The 13,881-nt window shown below is 45.1% G+C and overlaps 1 protein-coding gene across 1 annotated transcript in view; it reads right to left on the minus strand.

The window, feature by feature from the left end:
- LOC308152262 (E3 ubiquitin-protein ligase TRIM35-like) overlaps positions 1-13,881 on the minus strand; it is a gene marked incomplete at both ends in the record, with an annotated part of 43,585 nt that continues 29,704 nt past the window's right edge. Inside the window, 5 exons of the mRNA XM_080525190.1 lie at positions 1-557; positions 1,246-1,364; positions 1,448-1,470; positions 1,570-1,800; positions 2,042-2,137. Coding sequence (XP_080381316.1) covers positions 1-557; positions 1,246-1,364; positions 1,448-1,470; positions 1,570-1,800; positions 2,042-2,137 — 1,026 coding nt within the window. The remainder of the gene's footprint in view (positions 558-1,245; positions 1,365-1,447; positions 1,471-1,569; positions 1,801-2,041; positions 2,138-13,881) is intronic.

Genomic DNA, 13,881 nt, shown 5'->3' on the forward strand with positions numbered 1-13,881 from the left:
TCACTGGGATGACATCACGGTCAGAGACACCTCTGATTGGCAGATCTGTACATCAGGGTGTTTAGCATCACCAGCAGGTCCAATAGAGAAGTATGGGAACAGTCTCTCAGTGAAGGTGTGTTTATGAGTGTGGATGAGTGTCATGTCTTCAGGGTCGTAGAAGGACACCTCCCCCTTGTTGTAGTCCAGCTGTACTCTGATCCTCTGGGGTCTCCTCTTCAGAGTGATGGTCTTACCCACTACATCTCTATACTCACCGTCCCACTGTTCTATAGCCCAGTATCCATACTGTGGTGATGCTGGTACCCACCCACTCTTTCTATCACTGGACTCTTTAACCACACCCATGATCCAGTCAGGATGGTCCCCCACCTGCACCTCCCAGCTGTGCTCTCCTGAGATGAACCCCTCAGAGCCCAGAACAATTGCATACTTCATGAACCGTTCCTGGTTGTCAGGCAGCTGCTGCTGCCATAGGCCTTCCTGTCTCACACTGGTCAGATCATCAGACAGAGAGAGGGAGGGCTTTGCAGTGTTGGGGTCCAGAATCACAGGAGCTTCAAAACAAACACAGATGCATTCTACACATTATGAGCTGTACTGTTTATTATACATATATTTATTATACATATATAATATATATATTATATTTGTAGCCGGTGCCACCTTGTGGCTACTAGTGAAAGTCCACAGGAGCAGAAATTACAGAGTAGATACGACGTTCTGAGAGCACAGTTGCGACCGAGAGGAATAGGCAGATGCACACCTATTCACAGACTCGTGTCTGAATTGTTTGGTAAGGAAATATTGTCATTAGACTTGACGTGTGTGTGTGTGTGTGTGTGTGTCTGTGTGTGTGTGTGTGTATGTACACTATTCTACTAGGCATCTAATCACTCGCGTGTTTTGTGTGGATATCACGTGTGACCAACAGTGTGAAACAGTTTGGAGTTGTGTGCTGTGAATTGTGTTGCACCTATACGGTGGTGAACTAGTAGCATCATTTCTCTTGTCACATCCAGTCAGAAGTCTCTCTAGCATTACCTGCCAGCCCAGAGTAAAAGCACTATGGGGCTCATGTATTGTTAATAAACCTTGGCACTTTTTATATTCTTGTCCATCTAATTTGTTACTGTGCGTAGCAAGTTGGGGCTTGCTACACATTTATTAATGTTGTATTTCTATGAACATATTCAAATAGTCTATTTGATAGTTATTCTTAATGCAATTGTCGTCAGTACTAACCGTGCTTGACAATCCCCTGCATCTTCTCCCAGACTCTGAACTGCAGGTTGCCCAGGTGTTTGGCCACGTCTATCAGCGCTCCTGAAACCGTCTCTGGGTCTGGCAGTGTGAACTGGGCTCTGGAAGAACGTTCAGGAGTCAGTGCTGCTGTGGGCTTGGGTTCAGAACCACAGAGAAGAGAGACCAGAGACAGATCACTTACCTTTCCTTACTGGCCTTGAAGTTCTGGAGAGGAACAGAGGAGAAGTGTCATCAATGCTAGTGATGTCATCAATCAGTCTTTGAATACATTTACAATTACTGTCTGAGAGAAGGCATCCTTACCTGTAGGAAGGAGATGTCTTCAGCTTTCAGCTCCTTCTCTAAGGCTGTGATTGTGTCTGAAAGTGATGATATCTGTCTGCTCAGTGCCTCAGTCTTCTCCTTCATCATCTGACTCTTCTGCTCCTCTTCCTCCCTCAGTGCAGCTATCCTGGCCTCCTCTTCCTCTCGTAGAAACTGGTGAAGTTTCTGAAACCCCTCCTTAATCTGTCTCCCTGTGTGCTGGGCCTGGATCTGGAGACAGCAAGGGAAATATAATGATCATTGTAGTTTTACTACCATATAGTATGTTAACTAGTTTTACTTTAACTTCAATATTATTATTCAAAGTTCAGGTGAAATGTATGCAGCTCTCTTTATGATTTTGAGTTGCAAATCCATGACAATCAGTTAGATGTCAACAGCATCCAATACTGAGCAGAACAAGAGAAGACCACATCACTGAATACAACACCTTGCATGACGTACACAGTACCTTAATGTGCTCTGATGTTTTATCACAGGTTTGTTTAACTTTGTTAAAGACCTCCAGCTTCTCCTGTAAGGGTTTCAGAGCTGTCTGGAGTTCCTCCTGGATTGAGACAAAACTTTACTGAGGAGGTAGACACAGAGGCTGCGGTCCATCAGGACCAAAACCTCACCACACAAAAACAATTTCTTCCCGACTGCAGTTGGCGTCATTAACGAGGCCCGGGACCCCCACTGAGCCTCACTGACCACCACTGACCCTCACTGACCCCTACTGACCCTCACTGACCCCTACTGACCCTCACTGACCCTGACTGACCCCTACTGACCCTCACTGACCCCGACTGAACCTCACTGACCCCTACTGACCGTCACTGACCCCCACTGACCCCTACTGACCCCTACTGACCCCCACTGACCCTCACTGACCCCTACTGACCCTCACTGACCCTCACTGACCCCTACTGACCCTCACTGACCCCCACTGACCCTGACTGCTAGCTTGACCCCTACTGACATCACAGTCACACTGCACTATTATCATGTCATATTCCACTCTTCTTGTAAATACTTGGCAATAAATCTGTTTCTGATTGAGATTCTGACTGTGAGATTTCTGGACTCATTTGACAGTATCTGTTTACCACAGTTCTATAGGAATCATTCTCATAACCCTTATATAGTATAGTATAGAAACACATTCTCTCAGCACTGCCAAAACTACATTTCTTATTTCAGACAAAAAAGGATGAATCACAGTCAAATTAAAACAGAAACTAAAAATGATCATTCATTGTTATCAACAACCCTTTATCTTTTCACCCAGCATGTGCATAACATCAAGTGACATTGCTATCTATCTGTCACAGAATTTCCAATTATTGATTGAATATTTGTATTTATGTTTACCTTATGTTCCTCTGCAGCCTCGTCTACTGGGACACAGAGATGACCTGTATGTATCCTTGCGGCCTGACACACCACACAGACGGGCTGTTTATCCTCCAGACAGAAGAGCTTGTATCTCTCACCGTGCAGATTGCACAGCACCACAGGCCGAGTCCATTTCCAAGCCATTTTTTGACACGATGCCAGCCCCTCTTTTGCAAGAGCCTCTTGACAAAATTCTCCTGCTTTTAAACTTTAAACAACACTTCAATAACATGTGAAGAAGCACTTGGAGATAGCAATTTTGATCATAGTATTTTCTTGTAATGGTTTAGTCTTCTGTTCTTCCCTGATGTAGTCTTGCCACTGCTGTGTTGTAAGTCTGATAGAGCACTCCCTTTAAAAACACTGAGCTGCACTTTAACCTCATCAGAGAGACAGAGAGAGAGATAGAGAGAGAGATAGAGAGTTCAGCATTGAGTAATCCCATCACTACAATCTCAATATCATAGGGGCAGTGTCCAAGAAAGAATGAGGGAGAGAGAGCGAGAGAGGGAGAGAGGAGAGAGAGACAGAGCGAGAGAGATGGAGAGAGGGCAGTTTCCAAGAGAGAATGAGGGAGAGCCAGAAGGAGGGGGGAGGGAGGGGGGACAGAATGGGAGAGGACAAATAACATTGAATTCTATTAATGTATTGTTTGTTCTGCTGATACATGTGAGTTTGGCTCAATGTCTATGTGTGACTTAAGACCTAACTACTATAGCATCATTATAGGCCTCCTTACTGTGTGAGCTGTGGCAAGCAACCGTTGGGTGTGTGTGTGTGTGTGTGTGTGTGTGGGTCGGTGGGTGGGTGGGTGAGTGGGAGCGGAGAGGTTGAGGGGTTAAAATTGCACTTTCTACAACAGCATGTATGGATACTGGATTCTGATTGGCCAGGAACAGTGGTAAATATCTCAACAACCCACTGTTCAGACCGCATTTCCAGTATCAATGCGCCTCCCAATCAATCTGATTAAGAACACCTGTGCTGACCTACAATGCAATGGTTGATCTTGTTTATGGGACTATATCCTGTGGCGGAAGGATATATGTATTCTGAAACGATTAATGATTGTAAATACATGAATTGTGGTGGCTGTTGTAGAAAAGCAATTTACCATTCGAGGGCGGGGGTTGTGGACTCATTTACCACTGTAACACAACCTGTACCAGTGGTAAATTAGTCCACAACCCCCTTCCTCTCATGGTAAATTGCTTCTGTAGCTAATACACACACAAAAAACGACATCAGCATTTCTCATCTACAGGCCCTTGTGTAAAACCTATACAAGATGTAAGTTAGCTGGAAGTATGTACGGTAATGAAGCATCAACAATCAAGCAATGATGTCATATCACATGTTCAGTATCAGTATATCCCAACAATATCAACATTGTTTTAATCTACAGCGTGATTGTTATTGTTAGAAAACAGAGAATTGTGAGAAAACAGAGAATATCCCATCCAGACTTTGAATCAAGAAGTCTGAAAACACATTCCATATCATGGAACTCAAATTCCATTGGATTATCTCATTGCGTCTCTCAGAAATATTCAGATATAGCATCTTTGCTAAATTTCCGGCACTTATTTTTGTGTGTGTGCGAATTGGAGCCGGGAGTGATTATAATACATACTGTATGTGCCATTGTCTCATTACACGAAACTACAAGAAGTGTAGGAAGCAAAAACAAAAAGAGAAGTGACTGTCATATTGACACAGAGCAGCGATTCAACATGTTGGCTGTGGCTGGGGTCACCCCTATGTTCCCACAGCCCAATGGTCCCACATTTCTAATGCTTCATAGGTGGGTTAGGGTTAGGGCTAGGGCTAGGGTTAGGGTCAGTGTTAGGGCTAGGATTAGGGTTATGGTTAGAGTTAGGGTTAGGGCTGTTATGTTACCACTAGGAAAAGAGTCAAGTGTGGCAGAACCCCAGAACAGACAGACACAAGAGGCAAAATAACAATAAAAGGATTTATTAAAATGATGGACAAAATAATACCTACTCTAACGGGGCCTAAGTGGGGGGAATGTGTGGATGCCAGAGAACTAGAAAATGTAAATGAGGTGTGAGTGGGACTGTACTCTATGTGTCTGGGTGTAAGTGTCTAGCGTGCAAAAGCTAGTGTGGTGTAGATATGTAGATGAGTGAAGTGTTGAAATATGTACGTGTACTAACCAGTCCAGAGCAGAGGGTGAATAGTCAGCAGGCAGGCAGGGGGGGTTAGGCAGGAGAGGATGTCGGCAGGCAGACGGGGGGGGGGGGTTGGCAGGAGGATTTGTCGGCAGGCAGGCTGGGGGTTAGGCAGGAGGAGTAGTCGGCAGGCAGGCTGGGGCATAGGCAGGAGACGTAGTCGATAGGCAGGCAGGGGTCTAGGCAGGGAAGGCAGGTTCCTTTGGGGAGCGAGGGTAAACAAAGAAAACAACTAGAGTTAACAAAATAACAAACAAACAAAACTCGGAAGTGAAACTACTTAGAACTAGAATAGACAACAGGGAGAGCCAAACAACTAACCACATGGGTCAAAATAATCAAGCGTCGGAGGGGCTGCCTCTTCCTGAGTTGAACTGCTGTGGAAGGTCCAGCTGTCTCCACTTGAGCCTGATGAGGCTCAACGAGCGCCAACGAGGCAGGAGGGGGCGGAGCCGAAGAGGGATTCACAACAAGGGCTACGGTTAGGTTTAGGGTTAGGGTCAGTGTTAGGGTTAGGGCTAGGGTCAGTGTTAGGGCTAGGATTAGGGTTATGGTTAGGGCTAGGGTCACAGTTAGGGTCAGTGTTAGGGTTAGGGTCAGAGTTAGGGTTAGGGCGAGGTCTAGGATTAGGGTTATGGTTAGAGTTAGGGTCAGTGTTAGGGTTAGGGTCAGTGTTAGGGCTAGGTCTAGGATTAGGGTTAGAGTTAGGGTTAGGTTTGGGGTTAGGGTCAGAGTTAGGCTTAGTTAGATTACTAAGAAATGTGGGAACATCGGGCTGTGGGAACATAGACACGCTCCCCTGTGGCTGCACGCTAGCTCTTAACATGCTAAGTGAACACGCTAGCTCTTAACATGCTAAGTGAACACGCTAGCTCTTAACATGCTAAGTGAAGTCATTTGGTTCAAGCACGAATACCAAATACAGATGTTAGGGCTGTCCCAAACGACTATTTTTCTAACGATTAATCTAACGAATATTTTGTCGATTATTCGGTTAGTCTAGCGACTAATTTAACGATTAGTCTAACGATTATTTTTTTACTGTTCGATTAATGTATCACTTAATTTTCCCCAAATAAATGTCAAAAACTTCTCTTATCAACATTTCAGTATTTTATTCAATTATTCTTGCACTGCAGGGCAATATTCCACACAACAAAAAAGATCCTCTCTTTCTTACAGTCCAACATAAAATATAATATTATAAAATATAAAAGTTAACTTCAAGTAAAAGGAAAAGTGCAAGGAATGCAGTCAATTCTGTAAAAAAGTGAAATTCTAACCGGAATACCGTATACTCTCAGTAACAATCTTTAACAATAACAATCTCAACATAAAATATAATATTATAAAATATAAAAGTTAACTTCAAATGTGTTGATCATCTCACGAAAGCCTTGACCCTCCACAATAGCAACAGGTCTCATGTCCTTGACGATCATCTGTAAGATGCTGTTAGAAAGCTGAGCAGCCATCTGGGGTGTGCATGGAGTTGTGTTCTTTTTGTGGAAAAAGTTTTCCACACTGCTTTGCTTCCTGAAAATAAAAAAAGCACACATTTCTTATCATGTGTAGGCCCCTTAATTTCCACCTCACTGCTATGTTTAGCCAACATGGCCATTTAGAAGTCTGTCCATCACCACAACACATAGCTAGCTAGTAGCTACATGGCTAGCTAACTTTACTCTCGCTGCTATGTTATGATTAGCTAAATTGATGCTAACGTAGCATGCGAGCTACGAGCTAGATAACGTACAGTAGGTGCGAGCACCACAATAACAATAGGCTAGTAAGGCTACCGTAGCTAGCCAGCTACATAGCTAACGTTACTCTCGCTGCTATGTTATGATTAGCTAAATTGATGCTAACGTAGCATGCGAGCTACGAGCTAGATAACGTACAGTAGGTGCGAGCACCACAATAACAATAGGCTAGTAAGGCTACCGTAGCTAGCCAGCTAGTAGCTATCCATTTTTCACTGATACACGGCCGGAAAAGTGAACAGAAATACAACGCTGACTTACGGTGCTAGCTTGCGGCTGTCTTCACAAAGCGCTCCAGGATGCTTTCGCTTGAGGTGCTCGTTCATTGCAGTCGTACTGCTGTGATAGGCCAATTCATTTTTGCACAGTTTACAGACCACCACATTGCCATTGGTTTCTTTTTTTGTAAAGTACTCCCATACTTTGGACGATCGTGGGCGAAGTCTTTTTCTGCCTCCGTGTTTGCACTGGTCGCAGCCATTTTGTTTTTTTACGACTAACCGACGCATTTTACGGCAACCGACGTATTGACGTAATCGATGACGTCGATGACGTCGAATAATCGTAACAGCCCTATGAGCTTTACATAAGAAAACATCAAATCATTGACCACAACACTATATGATGACACAGTACCCTAATTACAGTCAGGTCTCAGCTGTGGTACCTGTACCAAGCTTTTGAAGAATCACGTTCTGCCCGTTAGATTTGGATTCTTACAAGTAACTAACCGGACAAAGAAAGCAAAATATTTGACCTTGTTAAAGGGCTGTGTCTGTACCATAGCAGTTCTCTAAACAATATTTACACGTATGTGATTCTCTACACACAAGCTACATGTTTTCATATACATACAATTCTTATACCATAATGCTCACACTCCAAAGCAACGTTTTGTTGATAGACAGTAATACAATCTGTTAATTTACATTAAACAGAATAAACAATAAACATTGTCATAAAAATGTTCTCATCTCATCAATCTCAGTATTTCATAATGATAGGATCAGCATACATGTGACTCATGTTTCACAAACAGACTCATACACTCCACACTGGGATGACATCACGGTCAGAGACACCTCTGATTGGCAGATCTGTACATCAGGGTGTTTTTTAGCATCACCAGCAGGTCCAATAGAGAAGTATGGGAACAGTCTCTCAGTGAAGGTGTGTTTATGAGTGAGGATGAGTGTCTTGTCTTCAGGGTCGTAGAAGGACACCTCCCCCTTGACCACATCACTGAATACAACACGTTGCATGACGTACACAGTACCTTAATGTGCTCTGATGTTTTATCACAGGTTTGTTTAACTTTGTTAAAGACCTCCAGCTTCTCCTGTAAGGGTTTCAGAGGAGGTAGACACAGAGGCTGCGGTCCATCAGGACCAAAACCTCACCACACAAAAACAATGGTGTTTAGCATCACCAGCTCCTCCAATAGAGACGTATGGGAGCAGTCTCTGACGTACACAGTACCTTAATGTGCTCTGATGTTTTATCACAGGTTTGTTTAACTTTGTTAAAGACCTCCAGCTTCTCCTGTAAGGGTTTCAGAACTGTCTGGAGTTCCTCCTGGATTGAGACAAAACTTTACTGAGGAGGTAGACACAGAGGCTGCGGTCCATCAGGACCAAAACCTCACCACACAAAAACAATGGTGTTTAGCATCACCAGCTCCTCCAATAGAGAAGTATGGGAGCAGTCTCTCAGTGAAGGTGTGTTTATGAGTGAGGATGAGTGTCTTGTCTTCAGGGTGGTAGAAGGACCTCCCCCTTGTTGTAGTCCAGCTGTACTCTGATCCTCTGGGGTCTCCTCTTTAGAGTGATGGTGTTACCCACTACATCTCTATACTCACCATCCCTCTGTGCTATAGCCCAGTATCCATACTGTGGTGATGATGGTACCTCCCCCTTTCTGTCACTGGACTCTTTAACCACACCCATGATCCATCTAGGATGGTCCCCCACCTCCCAGCTGTGCTGTCCTGAGATGAACCGCTCAGAGCCCAGAACATTTGAATACTTCATGAATAATAATAATAAATAATATTGGTAGGTGAAAACCTGTTAAATAAAATATAAAAGGTGGGTAAACCAAGTTTACTTGGACCAGGAGCTTGGGGGAGGAAAAAGTCACCATTTGTCAAGAAGAATCCATGACAAATCAAAGAAATCATTTCCCAGCTGAGTTCAAGAGTTGAAGTTCCTCTAGTAGATGTGGGGGGCGGCTGAGGTCCTGACTCAGTGAATCTGGAATGTCGAGTCTACCATTATAGTCTTCCTCCCTCACCGACAGTCGGATCAACATCGAGCAGTATTCGTGTAAAGAGTACACTGGCCTTGTTATGATGACATCCAGCTGGCATATAAACGTCTTCCAGGTTCCCTTGAAGATTTGCGCCAGAGGCTCAGTCTAAAACCCACGGGTGAGTCAGAAAAGTATCCATGCGATGATACCCGCCCGGTGGTATGTCTCCGTACGAGACGGGCCGCCCGGTGAAGTTGAGCCACCATATTGTGGTGCTTTGTTCAGTTCGATGAATGAACTTCACATAGGTTCACATCTTCATCTTGGGTCTGATGTTACAGCACAGCGCAACTCCAACACGTGGAGGATGATTCTCTCTGCAGGAACCGGAAACAGGAACACAAAACAATTTCCAGAATCCGCTTCCGGAGGGTTGCAGCAAAGTTCAAGTATCTCGAGAAGGGTCCAGCTGCGGACATCACGCGCATCACCCGGACGCTTGATGGACCATATTTGGTTGGAGCGCGTCATCACAGAAGTAACCGCGAGAAACCGCGAGATTTTGAAGGATCTTAAAAGCACGGCGAGATTTTAAAGGACATTTAACGAACAATAATTTGAACACGCAATTGATAAGAAGAAGAAGAAGAAGAAGAAGAATTACAAATACAATGGCAAATGCAGCTCAGGTGAGAATTTCGAAATATTATTAATGAACATGTTATAGTTTTCAGATGTGTATTTATTATTTAGGTTGTTGCATGTGTTACGCATTTGGCTGTTTCGCTGCTGGTTAGCAGTGATTGAATGAATGAATGAATGAATGAATGAATGGTCTTTATTGTTTACATTTACATTTACATTTTTGGCATTTAGCAGACGCCTTATTCCAAAGCGACTTACAATCAATACATTTGAATACTAAGCATGTGAATCAGCAATCCATCATTCGTTGCAGGAAGAGTAATCTAGCTCGGGCCTGGGGCCACTGATAGAAGGAAAAACCTTCTCCCTATCGCCTTCTACTAAACTTTTTTTTTTACTGGAGTAACTGAGAAACAGTACAAGGGGGGCAATAGAAGTTCTTAGGGACACAGTAGAGGGGAAAGCGGGTGTCTTTAGGAGACGTAGTGGTGAGGGTCGGAAGATTTCTCAGGAGGAGCAGTTAAGATGTAACCTGAAGAGATGGGTCTTCAGTCTACGACGGAAGATGGGTAGTGACTCTGCCGTTCTGACAGCCGTGGGGAGCTCATTCCACCAGCGGGGAGCCAGTGTTGTGAAGAGACGTGATCGGGCAGCCCGACTGCTGTGGAGAGGAGGTGGGGCCAGTCGGCCAGCCGAGGTGGAGGAGCGGAGTGAGCGGGCAGGGGTTTGGGGGGTTAACATTTCCTTCAGGTAGGCAGGGGCCGTCCCTTTAGCTGCCTGGTATGCAAGCACCAGGGTCTTGAATCTGATGCGAGCTGCTATCGGGAGCCAGTGCAGGGTGCGAAGGAGAGGGGTGACCTGCGAGTATTTGGGGAGGTTAAATACCAGCCGGGCAGCAGCATTCTGGATGAGCTGCAGAGGTCTAATGGCTGAAGCGGGGAGCCCAGCCAGGAGTACATTGCAGTAATCCAGGCGGGAGATGACCAGTTCATATTGTCATTGATATAGTACAGGTACCATACAACGACATTTGGGAGGGGGGGCTCCCCTGGTGCTAGGAAAAAAACTAAAAACAAGAAGGGAAAAGAGCTGGTTTACATAAATAAAGGCTATGTACACTATCTACTATACTATACTATACTATACAAATAAAACACTGTGCTGTACTCTATGCTATGCTATACATATCCTAACATTTCCTATCTCTGAACCTTATGTACCCGAGGGTTGTCATATTGCACATAGTGTTATTGCACATTCATTTAAAGTGTCGCAGTTTGCAGGTTTGAAATATTCACAGTTGTGTTTCAGTATTGCACTTGATTACAATCTAGTAGCTGCCATCAAATTGTCTAGATTGTCCAGGGCCTAGAAGAACCTAAGTCTTTGCTGTGTTCAGGGCCTGAATGGCCCTGGGGTAGAAGCTGAGCTTCAGTCTATTTGTCCTTGCGAACATGGTCCTGAATTGGGGACTGGGAGTGACACTGTTCCCCTTTGCTCTCTATTTAAGGCACCAGCAAACAGTAGGAGGGGAGAGTGGTTTGGGAACGAGGGTTACAACGAAGGAGTACAACGAGACAGAGAGCGACAACTAGACGACCACCAAACGAAAACCTGCCGAGTACCAGAGGGACCTGCGACGTTGGAACGAGAGAACACCTGATACACGCCAGGCGCCGAGCAGTGGTCCCGAGCAGAGGGACGACTGGCCACCAACGGAGCTGTCCGTGTCTGACCACTGGGGGTTGTGATTCCAGAGGCCTGTTGGGAACCTTGGGAGGGTGCAGCCAGCGCCCTTCCCAAAGTTAAGTGACTTTTTGTTTGCTTACTTTGGAGGTTGAGGGCTAACCCTACTGTCTAGCATAGCTGAGAGCCAGTTGAAGGACTGTGGACTGTGTGGTTGCCTGTCACTCGTGCAACCTGCTGATTCACTCTTTCCTGTCCTCAGCTAAGTGATTGGAGCCACGCTGGGTCGTGAGGATGCGCCGGACCTCCCCATAGGCGACGGGGTACAGTCTGGAGTCAACCCTGGGCGGAGCCCCGGTCAAGAGTTTATCGTACTATCCTATCCCATCGGACCCTGCTGTTTTTAAAGAGCCTTTTATACTGTTCCTGGTTTCTCACATCACTTATAAGATACACACCGGCTAGACCCCTACGGTCTAGTGGCACTTTTCCTGGAGGCGCTGTGTACAGGTTTTTTGCCCCTGCTTGCCTGCCATGCGCCGGGCTCCTTGGGCCTCTCCTCGGGGCCCCCGGCCGGCCTGCGTGCTTGGTCTGTTCTGCCGCTGGGGCACCTGACCCGGCTAGCCTCGTGCAGGGCTATGATAGTCTGAGCCTGGTGGCCTGGGCCGGGTGCGCCGGTGGTGGGGCGGGTCGGGCGTGTGGGGTCCCCCCGAGGGGCTTGTGGGGGGCCGCGGCTTTGCACTGGTGGGCAAACTGGTAAGTAGTCGCTCTACCACTAGAGGGCTGCAGGGGAATTTTCCTTGATGCACAGTGCACAGGTTTTTTACCCTTGCGTCCTTTTGACAAAGCTATCACTGGAACCTGGACACTGGACACAACACTGAACACTACACTACACTGGACACTGAACATCTGTCATTACGTGAAGCGCATTGAGTCGCATCTTGTGAGAAATTCGCTATACAAATAAAACTTGAATTGATTTGATCCCTTGTACACTTTTTTGGGCATTTGTGTTGCAACACACCTGTACATTGTGCACTCTATAGGCCCTTATTTTACTCTAGACAGAAGGGTCGTAACACCTGTTATTAATTCCATTTGGTATACCTCAAACTTTCTTGCATTTCTGGTGTTTGCATTTTACATATTCTAAATATATGCTATCTACATGTCGCACTGGATGGGGTTAGTGCTGTTGACTCATCAGAAAGTAAAGACTAATTCACAGAGTGTATGAAGATTCCAGTAAGGGTTTTGTGAAGGAGCCCTAGTGCTGTTGACTCATCAGAAATAGAATGTTTTATTTAGCTCATCAGTGGGCACTCATTACCATGGACACCTCCAGCCCAGCACCTTGCACCACGGTTCCTGCCCTGCTCCATGGATTACAACAATGATCGCCTGACCCTTGCCTGACTCCACCAAGTCCTTTTCCTGACCCCTCAAACCTGTTTGACCTAATAAAGTTCTTCTACATTCTTTTATTTATATACAGTTAGGTCTGGAAGTATTTGGACAGTGACACAATTTCCATAATTTGGGCTCTGTATGCCACCACAAAGGATTTTAAATGAAACAATCAAGATGTAATTGAAGTGCATACTTTCAGCTTTAATTCAAGGGGTTGAACAACTAAACACTTCAGAATTCATCTGTCTGCTTCTGTCTTCACATCATCAATAAACACTAGTGACCCAGTGCCATTGGAAGCCATGCATGTCCATGTCATCACACTGCCTCCACGTTTTTTCACAGATGATGTGGTATGCGTCGGATCATGAGCCGTTCCAAGCCATACTTACATACCCATCATTCTGGTACAGGTTGATCTTAGTTCCATCGGTCCAAAGAATGCTGTTCCAGAACAGGGCTGGCTTTTTTAGATGTTTTTTGTCAAAGTCTAATCTGGCCTTTCTATTCTTGAGGCTTATGAATGGCTTGCACCTTGTGGTGAACCCTCTGTAATTGCTTGTGTGAAGTCTTTCTTTTATGGTACACATGGATAATGATATGCCTACCTCCTGGAGACTGTTCTTCACTTGGCTGGGTGTTTTGATGGGGTTTTTCTTTACCATGTAAAGGATCCTGTGATCATCCACCACTCTTGTCTTCCATGGACGTCCAGACCTTTTTGTGGTGCCGAGCTCACCAGTGCATTCTTTTTTTCTCAGAATGTACCAAACAGTTAATTTGGCCACTATTAATGTTCCCACTATCTCTCTGATGGATTTTTGTTTTGTTTTTACAGCCTAAGGATGGCCTGTTTCACTTGCATTGAGAGCTCTGTTGACTGCATGTTGTGCGTATACAGCAACAGCCTCCAAATGCAAATGCCACACTTGGAATCAACTCAGACCTTTTACCTGCTTAATTGT

Source organism: Nansenia antarctica (assembly GCF_963989245.1).
Source record: "Nansenia antarctica genome assembly, chromosome: 3".
NCBI lineage: Eukaryota > Metazoa > Chordata > Actinopteri > Argentiniformes > Microstomatidae > Nansenia > Nansenia antarctica.